At 44.0% G+C, this 21,843-nt stretch overlaps 1 protein-coding gene across 1 annotated transcript in view; it reads left to right on the top strand.

The window, feature by feature from the left end:
* The window catches only part of SLIT2 (slit guidance ligand 2), a 407,728-nt gene extending 386,317 nt beyond the window's left edge, over positions 1-21,411 (top strand). Inside the window, exons 35-38 of the mRNA XM_045284385.1 lie at positions 6,050-6,204; positions 15,225-15,516; positions 16,592-16,803; positions 19,574-21,411. Coding sequence (XP_045140320.1) covers positions 6,050-6,204; positions 15,225-15,516; positions 16,592-16,803; positions 19,574-19,815 — 901 coding nt within the window. The 3' untranslated portion in view covers positions 19,816-21,411. The remainder of the gene's footprint in view (positions 1-6,049; positions 6,205-15,224; positions 15,517-16,591; positions 16,804-19,573) is intronic.
* Positions 21,412-21,843: the final 432 nt, after the last annotated feature.

Raw genomic sequence — 21,843 nt, 5'->3', positions numbered from 1 at the left:
AACTCCAACATCATTAGCCCATATGTCCAACACTAATCCACAAAGTCCTCCTCCATCTCACAAAAGACAAGCAATGATGCCAACTGCAGGAGGAAAGCTGAATCAGTGAACGTATAAGCATCTCAGTGCTGGCAGGGGTATCCACACAGTTGCTCCATCACCTAGGGCTGCATCGGGGTAGGTCCATGTGGCATCTCCTCAGGGATGTCTTGCAGGAAGTGAGCCATGCCAGCTGAAGCAGGGAACTGGCTAAGGCAGCTGCACCCTGGTCCGACGATCAGAAAGCAAGAGATCTGCGAACTAGAAAGGTGAGGTTCACCGAGCCATTTATCTCTCTACTCTTCAGTTAACCCTACATGAGCTTATCAGCCAGGTTGGCACAAAAAACTTTAACTATCTCACTCATTGTCTTTGACTCAATTCTGACCATTAGCGATACTACATGACAAAGTATAACTCTTTCTTTGAGTTCTTGAGGCTGTAAATCTTTGTCAGGGCAGAAAGGTTCATCTTTCTTTTAAGGAGGGGCTGATGGATTTGAACTGCTGACCTTGTGGTTAGCAGCCCCAACTTGTAACCCACTAGGCCAGCAGGGCTCCTTATGCTTTGGAAGACAATGGAGAATATGGATTTGGAATATAGTTAATTTTGAGAAAGCCTTTTCAGCCCCCATATCATCTTTAAGAAACAAAGATTTAAACAAAAATATAAATATTTCACAATATTTTATCTGTTAAGAACCAAAAGTAGGCTTTTCTTTATTCCATCGAGATATAAATGGAATTAGCTTAGTGGTAACTCTTAACAAGGTCTGGAATTACCAGGTTAGACACATAAATCTGTTTGAGGGGAGAAACTCCTACAGAATGACTTTCAAATTCGTCTTATCATTTGCTTGAATCTCGTGTATAAATGGACAAACTAAAACACCAACCAATCTTCAAAATTCATGTAATTATATGCATTTTCATGCCCTTTCAATTCTCCACATCAGTTTTTTTTAATTCAACAATTCATTGACTTTTAGTATGTTTACTAAATTGTGCAACAATCATAAAGAATTATTTCCAAGGGAATTTTATTTCTAAGCTGTCTGAGAGAGAAAGCATGTATTATAGACTAGCCCAGGCAAAGTGGTTGTGCTTTGAGCTGCAAATTGCAAAGCCAGCAGTTAGAATCACCAGCCACTCCACAGGAGAGAGATGGGGCTTTTTACGCCAGAAATGAAATATAGTCTCAGAAATTCACAGGGACAGTTCCCCCCTGTTTTAGAGGGTCGCTATGAGTCAGAACCTACTTGATGGTAGTGATTTGATTTTTTTGGAGTGTTAAGAACATTTGGATGACATTAGATAGTCTTCAATTTTTTAATTAGAAAATGATATAAAATCGTTCCGATCCTACCCAGGACCAAAAGCCATACTCACTGCCATTGAGTCAACTCTGACTCTCCTATAGGACAGGGTAGAGCTGTCCCTGTGCTTTTCCCAGATAAAGGGAGTATAAAGAAAAGCTTTGTGGTTTCAGACTGCTGGTTATCTACCCAAAGCATAACCGCTTTGTCACCAGGATGCCAGGCCACCCAAATTCAAGTCTGTGTTGAGCTGCCAACTGTTATGAAACTTTGACTACCCACATGTTCCAACCGTCACAGCCATTTAGAGGTTCAGTTGAGTTGAAATCTGTGATGTTCTGGAAAAACTATTTCCCTCAATTACATGTACTGGGTCAGTGTTTCATCGAATGAATTGCATTTTGCCAAGGATAAGAAATCAGAGAGAAATTACGCCAGGGCACACTAACTCAAGGCCACCTATTGAATGAAGGAAGCAGAACACACTGAAGAAGGTTTACCACCCAGTATTATCCTTCAGAAAGTGATTTGATGTCCTTGAATTGATTCCAGCCTCTAGCCACCCCATGAGACTGAGTAAATCTGCCCAGTAGTCTGTGCTCTTTGGAGAAGCAGATCGCCAGGCCTTTCTCCTGCAGAGCCCTTGGGGGTCTTGAACTGCCAGCCTTTCAAGTAGCAAGGATCTGCCATTCAGGGGCCCACCACTGAAATATGCCAATATGTCTTAAAATTTTGAATCTTTGAGTTACCTGTCCTATCTATGCCCAAAGTGTCTTGAATTTTCTATTTAATATTACTTATAACTGAAATAAGTAATCCACAGGCTCTACCATAAAGTACTAGATAATTAATACTAAATAAAGCCAAGCCCACTGCCATTATGTTGGATTGGACTCACAGAGATGCTATATAGGGGTTCCAGAATCGAAAAATCTTTACAGGTGCAAACAGCCGCATCTTTCTCCCACAAAACAAAATACTGCCCACTCCTGTGTCATCCTTAATATTGTTGTTATCGCTGAGCCCATTATGCAGCGATTGTCAATCTGTCTTGCCGAAGGTCTTTTTTCTTTTCTTTTTTTTCTACTCTTTTTCTCTGCCTCTCTACGTCTCAAGCGTGATGTCCTTCTCCTGAGAACATGTCCAAAATCTATGAGACAGAGTCTTACCATCTTTACTGCTAAGGGCATCCCCTATAAGTAGGTGGAAGCTAAAGATGTATTATTTGTTTTAAAATGAAACAAAGGAAAGAGCATTGGATAAAATGTGGTGATTATAAAACTGCGCACCTCAAGATCCCCAGAGGAAACACTGAGTTAGAGTTTACCAAACTTTAAAGGTCTTAAATCATTCCCATGCCCCGCATCAAGTAACAGTGATGATACCGTGATTAGATTGATTGCCTAAGACCAGTGCATGTTCAAAAACCCATTCCCTAGTACTTACTCATCTTTATTTTTTTTTGCAATCTCACAGAAAAAGAGGGAGACTGGAATATTAATATTTATGACTTAATTAAGGTCGGGACTCATAGAGCCTCCATATAAAACCACTTATGGAGTTGTCGATGCCACCGGAAAAAAGCTATTGGCCGCCTGGTTCTTTATGTAAATCTTTATTTTAATGTAGCACTTTAAAACTTTATGTAACTTGAACAAGACATGCTCCAAGGAAGTTATTATATTGCTTCCACCAGTCTTTTGCATTATCTTATGATTAATATTTTAAAATCAAGCTGAATTAAATTTCTTCCCCCAGAAGATTCAGAGACAGTTTTGAATTATTTATGTGATGATGATGGTGTTGGTCTTGATGGCTAGATACTAATATCAAGCATTTAATTTTATACATTGTATATGCTAGAGAGGAGTCCTGATGGTGTACGGGGTAAGCATTGGGATGCTAATTACGAGGTTGCTGGTCCAAATCCACCAGCTGACTGGCAGAAGGAGGAAGCAGTCTGTTCCACAATGATTTACAGCCTCAAAAACTCTGTAAGGAAGTTCTACCCTGCCCTACAGGATCACTATGAGTTCAAATTTGCTCAGTTACAGCAGGTACATGGTAGATGCTATCCAATGCATTTTATACAGGTAATTTCATTTGTGCCCCAAACCAATTACTTCTATATTCAAATAAATAATTCAAATATTTATTCACATTTACTGATGCTAAAGCTAAAATATGTTACTTACTCTGAAATTTAGGTTCACATATGTAAAAATGAAGGGCTAGGATTCAAATCTAGTTTTGAGTCCACAATTCCTTTGCTTAACCATCGTTTAATATAATTACTCAACATAACCACCTTAACAGATAGTATGCAACTTTATGTTAAAGGTAATAGCTTAGTGTATTATTTCTACTGTTGATCTTAGTGGTGTTCAATGTTGCTGTTATTGTTAGGTACCACTGGTTGGTTTAGACTCATAGTAACCCTTTGTATAACAGAAGGAAACACTACCTGGTCCTGAGCCATCCTCACAATCATTAGGTTAGAGCCTATTGTTGACGGCCCGGTGTCAGTCCCTCTCATTGAGGGTTAGGGTTAGGGTTAGGGTCCTCCTCTTTCTGTGGACCTTCTGCTTTCCCAAGCATGTCCTTTGCCAGGGACTGGTCACTTGTGATCATAGTACATAGTGCTTGAGACCAAGTCTCATCATCCTCTTTTCTAAGGAGCGTTCTGGTTGTACTTTCTCCTAGATAGATTTTTTTCATTTTGGTGTTCCATGGTATTTTCTTTCTTTCTTTCTTTTAAACTGTTTTATTGGCACTTCATCTACATGTCATACAATTCAATCGTTTAATCACATGACGAAGAGTTGTACAATCATCACCACAAGCAATTCTAGAATATTTTCATCTTTATACTCATTGTTTTTCACGTATTTTTTTAAATTATAAAAATATACGCAACAAAAAATTCTCCAGTTCAACAACTTCCATGTATGTAGTTTCATGCCATTGTGTATACTCTTCGTGTTGTACAACCATTATGATAACTTTTCCACATTTTATTCCACCACCATTAACACAAACTCAATGCCCCCTAAGCAAAAATTCTTCCTCCGTCACCCATGGTAACCATTCGTCAAGTTTGGTTTCTTTTTCCAATATTTGTCAACACCATACCTCTAACACATCAGCTCTTCTCCAGTCTCCATATCCACTGTCCAGTTTTACATACAACTGAGGCTACGGAAAATACCAGTTTGGGTTATGAGTAAATGACACCTTTGCTCTTCACAAAGGTCTTGTACAGCAGATTTCCGAGGTGCAATACAGAAAATTTTAGGGTAACTATATAGAAGGAAAACATTGAATTGCATTTGTAACATTATTTAATTTAATAGATAATGTCCTAGACAAGGTATCAACTACCCCTGCACAAGTAGATACAAATCAGGAAATCTTCAAATGTTCTTAGAATTATGTAACATTTTTCATCTTGTTCTTCAATAACACCAATGTTTTATTCTATCAGAAAACAGAGTAATACGGTTAAACAAACATTCAGATATTCCAGTTAGTATGTTTTGTTTTCTAGACTTGATCATTTAGATGAAGTTTTCATAGGAAGTATTGGGTAATCATATTTAGGAGAAATTACCATATCATATGTGTTGTTTCTTTTTTGAGCCTTTTCCATCTTTCCAGGCAAAAACTCAGTAAACTCACGCTTTGAATCTTTATTATTTACTCTTTCATGTTAACTTTCATTGTGACATAATATTTTATCTCTCTAATAACAGTTAAATAAGCTCCTAATGAGGTCGCACCTCATCTTGGAATTGGTCCTGTGTTCATCTTTGCCTGTAGAAACAGAAGAGAGGGATTTTAAAATTATATGGTAGCTCTTTACTTACCATTCCAACTCCATCTCACTTCTCCAACCCTCCTTTCTCAGTTTACGCCATTTTCTTAATCTTGTTGTTTTTATCCATTTTATATATGAACTGCTGTACGCCACCCCAAATCTCTGCTAGAATGATCACGGTTAGACCTGCCCCTTTAAAATCACAACAAGGACATCTATGCAGTGTTTTCTAGAACCCTTTATTTCCACATCTTCCCTGAGCATAATCTTCACTACCATAGGCCTGGGTGAACATCCCTGTATAAAGGCAAAGAAAGTTGGGAGTATTTTATCAATGAACGTACATTGAGAAGTTCAAAGTGCTTTTCAAGATGGTTCGTATATCTCTGTGTGTATTTGATGCTAAGTTTCTAAGGTTCCGTGTTTAGTGAGAGAGCAGAAGCCTGCGACTTCCCAGCATCAAGGCCCCTGGAGTGTTTTTAGCTTTGTAGCAACCTGCTCAACTCTTGAACCCTGTTTTGAGCAATGGACGGTAACTGAATGAATGGAGCTCTAGTGGTTTGTAAAGGCAAATGGGAAAGTGGTGCTTTGTAATTTCTACACATGGGAGGAATGTGACTGGATGATGATGAAAGGCACTTGTTTGTGAGTCTCTCCCTGGGAGAACAAATTTATTCATATCTCGTTCCAAAATAAATTGATGAGGTTTACTTTTTAATGACACTTTTTTAAAGAAAACGCAATTCCCACTCTTTACCTTCATAAATGTGATGTAGGACTACCTTTGGTCCCACGGAGTGCTGCTGGACTTTGTCTTGTCACCCCTTTTCTCTGACAAAGAAGAGCTAAGGATCAGCTGAGCTGTTTTTACTTTGCAGTGTGGAAACAATCAACGACGGAAACTTCCATATTGTGGAACTGCTTGCCCTGGATCAGAGTCTCTCCCTCTCCGTGGATGGAGGGAGCCCCAAAATCATCACCAACTTGTCAAAGCAGTCCACTCTGAATTTTGACTCCCCACTCTATGTAGGAGGTAAGATCTCTTTTTGATTCCAGTGGGTCCTCAGCCCTCTGATTCTCATCAATGACCAATTCTGAAGATGTTGGTCCCTGGTCCTATGGCCATTAACCTATAGTAATCAACCATTGTCTTCAAAGGGATGATAGATCCAGGGTACAGTTTAGCACTGATGAAACACCTAACTATCTTTAATATTTCCTTCCCTAACTATTATAGTCTTAGTTTTACCACACTAATCTTGTCAGACCTGTGTATGTTCATTTGGATAATTAAGATGCTTTGATGCATGAAATCCAAGATAGATAAACCCTTCAGAAATCGTACTGGGAGTAATGATTCCCTGAGGGTACAGGAAGAGAAGTGGGGAAGTGGGGGAAGTTGGGAACCAAGAGTAATGATGACTGTATATCCCCACTCGAGAGGTACGCATAACAGAATTGTAGGTGACGGATACATCGGATGGTGTAAGATATGGCAAAATATAATAATTATAATATATAATATAGTAAAGGTTCCTGGAAGTAGGGTGTGAAAGGAGGGTATTAAGGGGTGCTGTTATCAAAGAGTTCAAGAAGAAAGAATATGTTTCGAAAATGATGGTGGCAGAAATTGTACAATTATGCTTGATCTAATTGAATTTTGGCTTGTTACAATATCTGTAAGAGCTCCAAATAAAATGATCTTTAAAAAGTAGAATCTTAGGTGGGCTTTAGGAGACCATTACTATAATCTGAGCAGTGAGTCCATCTAAATGTGTGGTTGGAGTAGAGGAGGACGTCCACAATCTTTGTGCGACTATTATATGGTAGATGATTTGCAAATCTTATCATTTAATCTCATTCTTGGATCCAGTCTATGGAAAGAGAAGGTTTGTTAGGAGTCACATCTGACTGTTAAGAAAATGATGTAACAAGTCTGATACAAACTGAGGAGTACATGACCCACCCCTCCTCTCCTAAGGTGACAGATAAAACTGAGCTCTTGTCAAATGTTACCCTACTGGAATGATTACACTGCCAGGGGCTAACTCATGTATGCAGTAGACTAACCTTCCAAGAAACTGAGTGAATGAACTGATTAATGTGCAAAATAGCTCATAACAGAGTTGTTCCTGAGGCCTTAAAATGAATGAATGGAAGAGTTGCAAAGGTAAGTAAATGGTTGGAACCATTGAATGACTGGAAATAAATTAGACACAAGAGTCACTAGGTGAGAAACAGAAGCGTGAGCAAAATTCAGTTGGAGTCCAAAGGAGGGAGCCACAAAGAAGGGAGAGCTCACATGCTAGCCTTTATCTAGAGGAAAGAGTGAGGGAAAAAGAAGTCAGAAATCAAATCCAAAGGACCTGGAAAGCAGCCTCCCATTGACTGGAGTTCTAGTAAATGCAATTAGATGAAAATAATTGAACTGAATGGCAAACATAAACTCATTTTAAAAATAAACAAACACTGCTGTAGACAGACAAGTCATTATAACAGAAACCTTCATTGAGACAGATTGTTGAGTGAAGTTTACATTATTCCCTTCGAAATAACATTGGTTAGGCTGGCTTTTCCAGAGAAGCAAAATTCAGTCACACACACACACACACACACACATATTTATATATAATTTATATCTATAAATAAATATTTTTTCCTTAAGTGTGATCAAGCAAATGGCTCACACAGTTTGTAGAAGCAGGCAAGTTCAATCTGGTTCAAGGCTGTCTGTCAGATGTTCAGCTGGAAGCATTTTCCTGACTTAGGGAGCTACCTGGGATGGGGATCCAGGAAGCAGGAGGATGAACCAGGAAGCAGGCTGATGGATACTGAATCAAATGAATCCAAGTAAGGAGGCAACAGGGCAGACTGCCAGTCCAAGTCCCAAGCCAGATACAGGATCCAGGCCAGCAGAAAGAAGGAAAGGGAGTTTTCCATATTATCCACCCCCAAGGAAACCATCAGGTTGTGACCTGAGTAAGGAGTTAAACTCAACCCTAACGTTCCCACAACTGCGGCTGCTCAAGGCAGATTCATTTGCATTATGTTAGGTTATTTAATGGCCGAGGGATTCTGGCCCAGGCAACTTGACGCAAAACCTGTCACAGTTAACTCAGCCCTTCAGAGCCTTCCCTCCCTGATGCATGTTTGAATTGTCCTGAAAATTCAGAGTACTTTAAAAATGATAATAATTTTCAACAGTAGATAATTTTAACACTTTCATGGGGCTTTGGTTGGAGGGAGCAGTTAAGAGTCTTGAGTTCATTTGGGTAAATATTTATTGAGCACATAACTCTCTTGGGGATTCTTTGAATGGAAATCTAGGTGGGTTTGGTTTACCTGTGCTGAGAAATTAGTTCATGGATACATGAAATATACACGTATTGGAGGGAGGTTCCCATTCGGTTCCATTCTGTTTCCAGATACGTCTGCAAATAACTCTAATTGCAGCGTAAAAATCTATTTCCTCCTAGTTAGTCACATCTATGAGTGTCATTAAGAAAAGGAAAACAAGCCTTCCTTACACCCAAGTATAAAGACAACCTTTGATGCTTTGGGTGGGGAGAAGAAGTAAGTCCCACGTGTACCGTATATACTTGTGTATAAGCCGAGTCTTTCAGCCCATTTTACATGCAGTTTTTGTAGTAAAATTAGGTGCCTCGGCTGATAGTTGGGTCGGCTTATACTCTACAATTTGAGAACAAAGATAGTATTTTTACTGAGCACATACTGTGTGCCAAACACAGCCCTGCTTTTTAACTTTATTGCTCAGGGAACTTTGAGAAGTAGCATACTGTTCTCTATTTTATAGGCCCTGGGGACCAGCCTCAGAAATTTTATATAATGAGCCCAAGGGCCCAAAGCTATTAAGTGGCCGACACTCACTTGAGTCCAGATAAGTCTCACTCTGAAGCTGTCGGCACTGCCACCTACTGCACAGCAGAGTCGTGGAAAGGAAAGAGATCTAGAGTTCTGTGCACTTTTCCGTTTGTTAATGCATGGCCTTATCTTTTACTTAATTTTATTATCTTTTCATTTGAAACCACTTTATTTCTTATAAAGCTAATTTAGTTATGATGAGAAAGTGGTGGTGGGTGGCAGGGAGGAAGGGAAGGTGAAGGAAGAAAAGAGATGAAACAAGCAGAGACAGCAGAGAAAGATACACAACTGCACATTGTTGTTGTGTGCCTTCGGATTGGGTCCAACCCATAGCAATCCTCCCCAACCCCACCTGGTCCTACTCCAGCCTCACAATCGTTCTTATGGTGGAGCCCATTGTTGCAGCCACCGTGTCAACCCGTCTCGTTGAGGCCTTCCTCTTTTCCTGCGCATGATGTCCTTCTCCAGGGACTGGTCTCTCCTGACAATATGTCCAAAGTGTGTAAAATAAAGTCTCTCCATTCTTGCCTCTAAGGAGTACTGACTTCTTCCAGGGCAGATTGGTTTGTCCTCTTGGCAGATCATGGTACTTTCAATATTCTACACCCTACATACACATGGGAATATGGAAATAATCGGTTTGAAACATTTTTCAAGAGAGGGAGGGGGGGGGAAAGGTTTTAAATCCCAAAGCCAAGAGTACTAGTTTCTCGCAGGCCTGGGCAAAATGGAGGCATCCCTTCAGTCCCTGAATGATGCCAAGTCCACACAGCTGTGCAAAAGAGAACAGGCTGTGCCGCTTCCTTCTGTCTCCGAGTTCTTGTCCGAGGGTAATACTGGGTGACCAAGAAGAGGAAATCCCAAGATTGCTGCTCTGTATCGTAAGGGCCTGACAGCCTGAACCAAAGCCAAGTTCAAAATCGGGCACCTCCCCCTGGAGGACAACAGGAGGTGCTGCCTCCTGGGCTAGAGACCCCCCTACTTGCAGCAGCGTTCTCAGGCAAAAGAAAAGGCCACTCAACTTAGCCTTGGGATACCAACTACCCATGGCAGAAACTTCACTTGCTAGACAGTACATTCAGCCCTTACCCTGTCATGTGCCACAGTGCGTTTGCTGTTGTGAGTATTAGCTAGTATTTGATCAACCCCATCTCATGATAGCCCCAGGAACACTGGGAAGAAGGTGGCCTGGGCCTACACCATCCCGGTGAAGGGCTGTTGGCTGGACCATGTGAGCCTTGGCTTTTCATTGACTCATGTTCTAGGCCAGAGGTTCCCAACCTGTGGGTTGCAGTCCCTTTGGGGTTGAATGACCCTTTCACAGGGGTTGCCCAATTCATAACAGTAGCAAAATTAGAGTGATGAAGTAGCAATATAAATCAATTTATGGGTGGGGGGGTCACCACCACGTGAGGATCTGTATTAAAGGGTCACGGCATCAGGAAAGTTGAGAACCACTGCTCTAGGCCTTTCCCCCCAGGCCACTTATTATCTCTCACTCACATCGAGTGGATGCTGACTCTTTGTGATGCTCTCGGGCCTGGCCGAATGGTACTCGTGGGTTTTCAAGACTGCTACTCTTCACAGGAGGAGAACGCCTCGTCTTTCTCCCTCTTTATTACCTTGTGGGGGAAAGACCTGCCCACCCCTGGCTGTGTTGCAAAGCCTCTGCTCAGTGTTGTCTTCCTGTAAGACCTCAGTCCTACTGGTGGGTCCCATTGCTGCTGTTGTTGCTGTTTTAAAATTGATAGCTTTGCGCAAAACTGAACACGATTCAATAAGTCATCTGCTGATTGGCTTCCAGCTCAGGACTTTGGCATGGAGGAACCTCTCTGTTTAAAAGTCACGGACAACTTGAGTTTATCCATTAAAACTGAATTCCTTAGCCAGCCCTGGGTCAAGTACCATATATACTCGAGTAAAAGCTGACCCGAATATCAGCCAAGGCACCTACTTTTACCCCCAAAACTGCATAAAAAATGTGCTAAAAAACTCGAGTATAGACGGTACGTGAAAACACTGGCAGAGATGATGAAATCCTGTTTAACTCATGGTAGGAGGTTTCCCTTACAAATGACTGTGCTCAAAAGCTGCACCTTTTCTCACAGTCGGCTTTGTGGAATGAAAGGAGCACAGGTCCTCATTGCTCAGTCCAGCTGGGAACGCAGCCAGCTGTCCTCAGCCTTGACGCGTGAGTGTCTGTGCACGGCGCCTCCATCAAGTTGAACTATTGAAATCGTTCAACCTGCAAGAAAGCCCCTAAACGTGCAGATACTGAAGTGCACAAATTCATGATGGATGGGTGTGATTATATTGGAAAACACCTCCCAGAGCAAAGCATTTCTCGTGATTCTTCTTCTCTGGAGAAAGGGGACTTTTCAGCCCTTTCACCCCAATCTGTGAAGTATCCCAATTGCCCAGGTCAGGCAGATAAGGGTTGAAGGTTTGTGTTCAGGGGACCTGAGTGCCAACGCACTTGGTAGATAGAAGATACGTCTTAGGGATAGCTCGGTGCCTCCTGTAATATGGTCATGGACCACGTGCATCTAGAAGACTTAAGCTGCAATTTCTAGGTTTCTAGGCCCCGTGCCTCAACTAAGGGATCAGACATGCTGGGTGAGATGAGGTCTTAGTTCGCTGGACCTGCTGCAACAGAAATACCTCAATGGGAGTGGGTTGAACAAACTAAAATGTACATCATTACACTTTTGGACGCTAGAAGCCCAGGTGCCAGCTCCAGAGGAAGGCTCACTTGAGTCTCTTTTGACTCCAGTGAGGAGGCCCTTTTCAGCTTTTGTTTCTTGGTTCCCTGGAGGTCTCCTGTGGCATTCCCCCCCCCTACCCCCATAGGAATACTGCCTCACTAAACACACAACACATTGCACTGAGCAAATCTGCTCTACAAGATGCTACCTTCTGGACTAGAATGCATCTGACACCCAAGCCAGGGGATTTCCAGTCGCCCCATATGCATGTGAAAGCTGGGCATTGACTAGGGAAGAGAAAGAAGACTGCGTGCATTTGAATCACTATCAGTGGACGATGAATATGGAAAGGATGCTGAGCTGCCAAGAGCACACACAGACCTGCCTGGAGTCCTGTACAGAATGCTCCTCGGAAATGAGGATGGCAAGACCCACATCCTTAGAACGTGTTGCCAGAAGAGACCAGTGTTTGGAAAAGGACATCATGCTTGGTAAAGCAGAGGGGCAGCGAAAAAGAGGATGCCTGTGATGAGACAGACTGACCCAGAGGCTACCGTGAGGGACTCCAGTGTAGCAACAGCTGTGAGGATGGTGCGGGACCCTTTATTCTGTGGTATACAGAGTCGCTGTGCGTCACAACCAACTCAGTGGCACCTAACAACACAACAACACCCCCCCGCCCCCCCCCAAAAAAAAACCATTCTCCAAGGGGATTAGAACCACAGGTATACAGGGTTAGGATTCACAACCCTTATTTGTGGAGGAAACAGTTCAATCTGTACCAGGGGCAGTGAGCCTGGGAAGCCGCCCTGTGAACGCACACTGCTGGTAGTCCTTCCATATGAAAAAGCACCGAACAGCCACTCTATTCCAGCTGCCCATCCTATACAGGAGAAAAGGAAGCCCCAAGAGATGAAAGAACTTGGAGAAGTGTGCACAGTGCCTGCAGAGCAGACATCTGACCTCGGATTTGCCTCTTATTTCATTAGGGTTTGTACAACTAGGTGTCTACCTGGGGTGCCTGCTAGGACTTCAGTGGCTCTGCTATGAATGAGAAAGGAAGCAATGGTTCAGTGCAGGGTCCAGATAGGACGGTGGGTCTTGTTCTTTAGGACCAACCTAGCCCCTTAGATTGGGGAAAGATGGAGCTTTTTCCTCTCACAAAGAGTTACAATGTCAGAAACCCCCAGGGGCAGTTGGCAGTTCTACCCTGTCCCATGAGTGTACCAGGAGTCTGCATCGACTCGATGACAGTGATTGGTTTTTTCAACCCTTTGCAGGCGTCCTCAAACTTTTTCACCAGGGGCCAGTTCACTGTCCCTCAGACCCGTTGGAGGGCCGGACTATAGTTTTAAAAAAAAACTATGAACAAATTCCTATGCACACTGCACATGTCTTATTTTGAACTTAAAAACAAACGGGGCAACAACACCCGGCGGACCGGATAAATGTCCTCAGCGGGCCGCATGTGGCCCCCTGCTTGAGAGAGGAGGCCCTGGGTCTTCCCAGCCTAGAAGCTACAGCCAGTACCTCAGACTCCAAGCGAGGTGGACAGAGGACTGGGGGCAGGTCCTCCCCTCACCGCTTGGTGACCTGGACAGTTGCCTCACATCAGACCCCTTCCAGGCTCTATTTCAGGTCCTGGCTTAGCCCAGGGAAAAATTCCTCAGTTTTGCCAAAGACAGGGTTACCAGATGACTGTCGTAGGTGGAATGCATTTACAAAGAGATTGCAAAACTCTGTTTGGGGAACAAATTTTTCTTTCTAGTCCTGATTTCTTGGAAGAGGAAGGTTTCGCTCTCAATGAGGAAGACTTTTCAAAGGGAGTGAATGAGGTGCTAGGCAGAGAGGCAGCAGGGGCATGATCTTCAGATATGCACATCCATCAGTGAGCTCGGGATATTGCCCGGGGTGGGTGGGTAGGATAGGGACCCACTCTCTTGTCCTCTGTGAACAGGGAAGGAGGAGGCTTAGCTCAGCCAACTCATGCTAACCCTGATTTTTTGGGCGACACTGAGCCTGCCCTCCCAGGGTGCTAGGGCTTTCTTTCTTTCGAGCCAAAGTAAACGTGTTTTAAAAACTCATTGCCTTGTGGGCTTCCCAGACTGCAAACCTTTATGGCAGCAGAAGGCCTCATCAACTTGTGGTGTCAAATTGATAACCACGTGCTTCTCAGACCAAAACATAACCCGCTACACTACCAGCGCTCCTCTCTGCAGACTGACGATACATGGCGCTCTGGCTTTTAGGGTGTGTCTCCAGTTTGGGGGACAGAGTGGAGGGCAACCCCATGTTTAAGTCATAAACTCTTCAATGGGTGCAGCCTTAGGTTGCGAACATCAAGTGGGGAGTTCAAACCCACCAGTCCCTCTTCAGCAGAAATGAGGCTGACTGCTCCCATAAAGATTGACAGTCTTGGAAACCGTACATATGACCTCTATAAATTGGAATCAACTCAATGGTGATGGATTTGGTTTTATGGAGTCTAGCAAGGTTTGGATATTTGTGGTTTTGAGTCAGGTTTTGTTTCAAAAACAGATCTGGTTTCAAGCAAATGAAGATCGATTCTCAATGAACTAGGTTGTTTGTTCTAGATGCTCATTAGAATTGCCTGGAGCATTCTCAAAACCAAACCGAACTGAATGCATCATCTCTTTCCTGATCCACGCTTCCCTCTCTCCCCCTTCTCAGATATTTCGATGAAGTAGGTCTAGGTTCAGGTCCCAAACTATGGGCTGTGTTTCAAAGGCCACCATGCTATTCTAATGTACAGTCAGATGGAGAACCACTAGACCGGGCTCTGTGGTTGTCTGTAAGCGCCCTCGAGTGAATTCCCACCCCTGGCAACCCTGAGCACCATAGCGTGAAGCACCGTCCTCTCCTCTCAGTTGTTATTGTCAAGGTCATTGTTGCAGCCACTGTGTCAACGTCTTCCTCTTTCGCTGATCTTCTACTTTATCAAGCGTGGCATCCTTCTCCAGGCACTGGTCCCGGAGATAACCTGGCCAAAGATACTTGAGGCAAATTCTCACCATTCTTGCCTCTCTGGAGCGTTCTGGCTGTCCTTCATCCAAGGCAGAGTTGTTTGGTCTTCTGACATCCCATGGGACTTCCGATGCCCTGTGCCAGCCTCATCATTCAAAATGGATCCATCTTCTGAGATCCACCTGCCTTATTCACTCTGCAGCTGTCCCACGAACAGGAGATGATGGCATATCCTATGGCTTGGGCCAGGCACACCCTGGTGTGCCAAGTGACATCTTTGCTTTGTAACTCTGGCAGCAGGCCTTTCCAGTGCAACGTCTCATCTCTTGGTTGCCTCCAATGCTGAAAGGCCAGGATCATGAGACCTGGTATCCCCAAAAGTAGAGTCACAATGCCACTTGACTGGCAGAAAGCCCTGGGTAGCAGTTGGCTGAGGAGCAACTCTAGAGACCCTGACCTCTGACCCTGTCTTCCTCCACAGGCATGCCGGGAAAGAACAACGTGGCAGCTGCCCTGCGCCAGGCCCCCGGGCAGAATGGCACCAGCTTCCACGGATGCATCCGCAACCTGTACATCAACAGTGAGCTTCAGGACTTCCGGAAGGTGCCCATGCAGACTGGCATCCTCCCTGGATGTGAGCCTTGCCACAAGAAAGTGTGTGCCCATGGCACCTGCCAGCCCAGCAGCCAGGCAGGCTTCTCCTGCGAGTGCGAGGAAGGATGGATGGGACCCCTGTGTGACCAGAGGACCAATGACCCCTGTCTGGGAAACAAGTATGTCTGGCTCGTGGATAGTTAAGCGTGGATAGTTAAGCGTACATACACACAACACCCAAAGGAAAGGAAGACGTCGCCATGAGCGCCAGGCCCCCCAGAATCAGCGAGCCATGTTTGTACAGCAGAACCGAACACCAGCCAGTCCTGGGGCCCACTGCTATAGACTTGTGTTAGTGAGCAGGATCATCGATAGAATTGCTAAGGGAAAACCCCATTATCTTTTCATTCCACTTTTCCACCACCCTTTGGAGCCCTCATGTATACTACCGTCGTAGCCCGTTCAGCACTTTGAAACAGGCACTTCCAGAGTCATTGGCTACGTTCAGCACTTTGAGCCAGCTTTGCCCTCATCCTAGCAGGTCGTTAGCAGTTGTCCTCGTCAGTTCCAGCTTGGGGTGACCCATCTGATGCAGAGGAAACGTGTAGCCATGGGGTTCTCACGGCTGTGACATTTAAGGAGCAGGTCACCTGAGCTCATTCCCAAGTTCCCTCCAGGTGACTTGCAACCCCTGCCAGCCTTTCAGTGAGAAGTGCAGCTCTTAGCATTTTGTACCTACTGGAAGCCTCCTTCCTGGCATCCATGTGGGTTTCTGCACATTTCCCCACGTGTTATAAGCGGGGTCGTGTAGCACTTGTCTTTGTGACTGATTGATTTCACTCAGCACACTGCTTTCAAGGTTCATCCATGCCGTGACGTGTCTCAGGACTTCCTTTTGCTTTCTTGACTGAGCAGCATTTAATTGCAGGAGCCCTGGTGGGATTGTGTTTACACACTGGGCTATCTATTTCCCTAAAGAGTTACAGTCTTAGATACTCACAGGGGCAGTTCTACCCTGTCCCCCGAGGTGGCTATGAGTTGGAATTAACTTGATGGCGTTGAGTTTGAACATTCACCTGCATGCATGTCCCCTATCTTGTTTCGCCATTCAGCCGTTGCTAGATCTCTAGATTGTTTCCACCTTTTGACTCTCCTGACTAGGACTGCAGTTCACATTGCTGGAGCAGCCCCATCCATTCTTCTCTTCTCCACCATTCTCATGTGTCTCCATTCCTTTGATTTCTCTTCTGCCAGGTGTGTCCACGGGACCTGCCTGCCCATCAATGCATTCTCCTACAGCTGTAAGTGCCTGGAGGGCCATGGGGGCATCCTCTGTGACGAAGAGGAAGATCTTTTTAACCCCTGCCAAGCCATCAAGTGTAAGCACGGGAAATGCAGGCTCTCAGGACTCGGGCAGCCCTACTGTGAATGCAGCAGCGGATACACTGGGGACAGCTGTGACCGGGGTGAGTTAGCCCAGCTGGGCTCCTCCATCTCTGGGGAAAGCAGGAGTGGCTACCCTTGTTGAAAGGTGACAGAGAGCAGAGAGATGGGAAAATACCAGGTTTTTGCAATTTTTGCGGGGCTGCTGTTGATTTATTTTCAAGTATTAGCAAGGTCCAAGCTAAAAGCAAAAACAAAACCAGAAAAACACACAAAAGAAACAGACCCTTTCTCATCACGTTGACCCCATACCTGCTTACAGAAACCCAGTAAGGGACAGCGTTGAATTGGGCTTGGCTGCCATCTTTGCTGAAGCAGACCACTGGGCTTTCTGCTGGGTGGATTTGGTGACTGAGCACACACTAGGCACCCTCCAAGGGACCGCCTTTAAAAAACATGCTATTGTTGTTAGATACCTTTGAGTTGGTTCCAATTTATAGAGATTCATGTACAATAGAATGGAACTCTACCCCATCCTATACCTTCTTCACATTCTCCCAATGTTTGAGCCCGTTGCGGTAGTCACCTACTGGGTCAACCCATCTCCTTGAAGATCTGCCTCTTCTTCACTGACCCTTTAACCAGCATGGTGTCTTTCTCTAAGGACTGCTCCTTCGTGATAGCATGCCCAAAGCCTCACCATCCTTGCTTTCAAAGAGCATCCTGGCAGACTTTCTTTCAATATAGACCATATGTTAATAGATCATGTGAACATATTAATGTTCTCTGCCACACACTAATCCACCTGCATCAATTCTTCTTCGGTCTTCCTTATTCACTGTCCAATTTTCACATGACTGAAAACACGGAGACTTGAGTCACATGCACTCTTAGTCCTCAAAGGAAAATCCAAGCTTTTCAGCACTTTAAAGAGGTTCTTTGGTCTCTTGACTGCTGGTTCCATGAACCTTGATTGTGGATCCCAGTAAGAAAACCCTTGAGGTTACCTATCCGTCCAGTTGCAAGCATTTTGGTTTTCTTTACATTGTGTTGTAATCCGTACTGCAAAGGTTGATCTTCATTAGCAAGGGCTGCAAGTCCTCCTCGCTTTCTTTTCTTTTCTTTTTTTAAAAATATTTTTCCTCCTCATTTCAACAAGCAAATTTGTGTCATGTGCTCATGACAGGTTGTTAATAAGCCTCCCTCCAAACTTGCTGCCACCTTCTCCTTCATGATTTTCTCAGTCTACAGGTTAAATAAGAATGGTCACAGAAGACAGCTCTGATGCACACGTTTCCTGATTTTAAACCATGCAGCCATGCAGTATTCCCCCTTTCCACTCACACAACTGCCCCTTGATCCATGTACAAGTTCCTCATGGGCACAAACAAGTGTGCTCATTCTTCTCAAAGTTGTCCATAGTTTGTTATGATCCACACTGTCGAATACCTTGGCATAGTCAATAAAATGCAAGTAAATATCTTGTTGGTAGGCTCTGCTTTGAGCCAAGATCCATCTGACATCAGCAATGCTATTCCTTATTCCACATCCTCTTCTGAATCCACCCTGAACCTCTGGCAGCTCCCTGTCAATGTACTGCCACAATTGTTTTTGGATGATGTCCAGTTAAGCTTTATTTGCATGTGATTATCAATGATAGTATTCTATTATTTGAGCATTCTGTGGGTCATCTTTATTTACAGTAGGTACAAATATGTATCTCTTCCAATCAGTTGGACATACATACAACTATGTATGTCTTCCAAATTTCCTGGCATAGATGAGTGAATGCTTCCAGTGCTTCATCACCTTATTGAAACATTTCAATTGATATTCCTTGAATTCCTGCAGCCTTTGTTTTTGACTAAGGCTTTCAGTTCAGCTTGAACATTTTCCTTGGGCACCATTGGTTCCTGATCATGTGCTACCTCCTGAAATGGTGGACTGTCAACTAGCTCTTGTTGGTACAGGGACTCTGTGTATTCTTTCCATCTTCTTTTGATGATTCCTCTATCATTCAATATTTTGGCCATAGAATCTTTCAATTTTGCAACTCAAGGCTTGAATTTTTTTTGAGTTCTTTCAGTTTAAAATATTGCTGTTTTCAGCCATTTCTTCTCACTTTGCATCATGACCCCTCTGTGCCTGCAGGCCCTGAAGTCTTTGAGCCTTCAGGCTGTACCCCATCTGCATTCTGACGATCACCTCTCCTTTGAGATGGCAGCCCTTCCTGCATCATATTTTGAGTGCCATTCCCCGTGAGGGGTTTGTCTTCTGGCACTGCCTCTGACAATGGTTGGCTTCTGTTCATAAGCGTTTCACTAACTGTTCTGAGGCTGTACACTGGGTTTTCAGTGGCTAATTCTTCTGAAGTGCACAACCTATTCTTTCCTCCTAGTTTCTTCTTGGTCCTGAAGCTCTGCTGAAACGACTTCTTTGGGGGCTCCATTTTCGGCTAAGTGAAACTTATATAAGCGGCCTATAAATAGAATGCTGTTGCCCTGACAAGAAAATTGGATTTCTAAATTGGTTCCTCTATTGCCAAAAAATACACATCTCTTGCTTTTACCCGACTGGCGGTTGGTTTTGTTTACAACAGGGAACCGTTTCGGGAGAGCGTGCCATTTCATTTATGAGACCTGCAATGTCATGTTCCATCACTCGTCTGCCGTTTTCAAAGACCCACAGGTTGTGCCGCCCTCTGATCAGGGGCGATGCAAGCTCAATATTAAAAAGAGCAGCTCAGAGCAGGGAGGCCCAGGCAGCATCTTCCTGCATGAATTATGCGGCCGGGCCCTAGGTGCAGTGACTCGCAATGGCTCTGGCAACACTTTGTGCTTCATTGTTTTCTAGAAATCTCTTGTCGCGGGGAAAGGATAAGAGATTACTACCAAAAGCAGCAGGGCTACGCCGCTTGCCAAACCACCAAGAAGGTGTCTCGACTGGAATGCCGAGGGGGCTGCGCGGGCGGCCAGTGCTGTGCCCCTCTGCGGAGCAAGAGGCGGAAATACTCCTTTGAGTGCACGGACGGCTCTGCGTTTGTGGACGAGGTGGAGAAGGTGGTGAAGTGCGGCTGCGCCAGGTGCGCCTCCTAGGCCCCGCCAGGGCAGCTCAGGGGGCCTGGGCCACATCAGTGGTGTCCTTAGGGACCACGTGGGACACAGGACTGCTTCATGGTGGAAATATTTGAAATATATTGTAAAATACAGAACAGACTTATTTTTATGATGAGAATAAAGACCTTTTTTTCTGCATTTGGGAAAAAAAAAAAAAAGAAATATTAAAAAATAAAATGCTTGAACTGAAGCTTCCCCGTACGCTGCAGAAGGGCAAAGCTCTAAGCGGCGTCGCTCACGTTGGCCTTGGGCATGAACGTGCTGCAGACAAACAGAAGGGCAGCAGGACTCTCGTTGTCTGGAGGGGAAATAGCCCCAAGTAGGAAACCCGAGGGTCGGCCGTCACATCGATGCAGCTCCGTGGTTCTCCGAGGACCGCCCGAACGAACCCGTGTCGGCAAGCGAACAGCGACACCCAACTCGAGGAGGAGCGCGTTGTGTGAAATCGAAAGTTCCCTGAAGGTTCCGGGTTCCATTCCCAAGTGGGAATGTGGGTGCAGAAAAATCCATTCGACCTCCCTTCAAAATGTCAGCATGTTAGCAGAAGCACATAAAAGTGTTTGTCTACCACTTTCCAGTATTAATTTTTTTGTAATATAAATAAATGATAAAGGAGATGATAAAGAACCAATAGATTATGGAGAAATAAATTTAGTAATAATATGATTTTTTTTCGTTTCTATGAATTCTAAACAGCCCTATGACAGTATTCTGTGTCCAGGAGAAATATTTATTGTATCGAAAGTCCACTGTCCTTAACATTTTAGACCATCTTTTTGCTCTTTCTCGATGCTTTAATATATATTAATTTATAATTGTCCTGATATTTTTTTTGTATATTTTTCCAACTTATAAAGCAAAAATCAGGATTTTTCTGTTTTATTTTGTTTGGGCAATAGTACTAACATGGGGTGTTATCTTGGTTAAATATGTGTTGATTTGGTTGTTTACCTTGACATCTGACCACTGGTTTGGTTGGCCCACCGGCTTCTTCCAGAACCCCTGCAAGGAGAGTTTGTAAAGTCCAGGAGAGGAAAACACCAAGCTATGGGCACCTTGCTATTTGTACAGGAAGAAATGGACACCGGCCTACCCTCCACCCTCCACCCCCAGCAATCTGTGCTCACAGAAAAGAAATGGTGTGTAGCAATCAATAGTAGAAAGTAGACCTTTGACAAATTAATATTGTCTTGAATGTTTTGGCCCTTTGGGGGAGACAGGGGGTGGGGGAGGGTTTGGGAAGAGCAAAAGCTGTAATGTCAAGAACTGTGATAACTTTTTTTTCCCAAACAATAAAACTCCTTTATTACCTTCCTGTCCCCATGTTAACATGTTTGCTGCTACAATTCCAGTGGAGAATGGAGATGCTTTCTAATGGACTTTGCTCTTTTCTCATGAAAAATCCCAGAATGCCCTGTAAAGATGCAGATGTTTCTTTCCAGCAACCTTTTTTCTCTTTTTTTAAACAAAGAAAATTAGAAGTCCATGTATGATTCAGTGTGCTCTGTCGTTATCCAGACTAATATCAGTTACACTACTGATGTTTATAAATTAAACAGATATTTACTTCATTAACAGCTTGGTGGTTTCCTTAGACACTGCCCCTTATTTAGAGCCTCCCCCACCCTTTAACCATTGTTTAACCAAAGTGATAAAAGGGGTGGGGGGGACCTTTACTTTTCTGTTGCTAGGAAAGGATTTGAGGTTAGCATTGTTACATCTGGGGATGCTGGAATGAACTGATGGCAGATATAAATAAAAGAACACTTTTTGCTTTAATTTTTTTATAGAAGGTTATGAGGAAACACCTAACTAAACCACACACAGCGGTTTTGTTTTGTGTCCTTGGTGGCTTGTTCTCTCAAGTTAGACAGAGGCAAAGCAGCAAAAGGCAAGAGTCAGTTTACACACACACACAAACACACACACACACACACACTAACCAAACCCCTCACACTCACTACCACCATGTCAGCCCCACTCACAGGGACCCAACAGGACAGAGTC

Source organism: Echinops telfairi, unplaced genomic scaffold (assembly GCF_000313985.2).
Source record: "Echinops telfairi isolate 266 unplaced genomic scaffold, ASM31398v2 ScPeMD7_7468;HRSCAF=8506_1, whole genome shotgun sequence".
NCBI classification, from domain to species: Eukaryota; Metazoa; Chordata; class Mammalia; order Afrosoricida; family Tenrecidae; genus Echinops; species Echinops telfairi.
The sequence above is the reverse complement of the archived record's forward strand: the minus strand, read 5'-3'. Positions and strand labels throughout refer to the sequence as shown.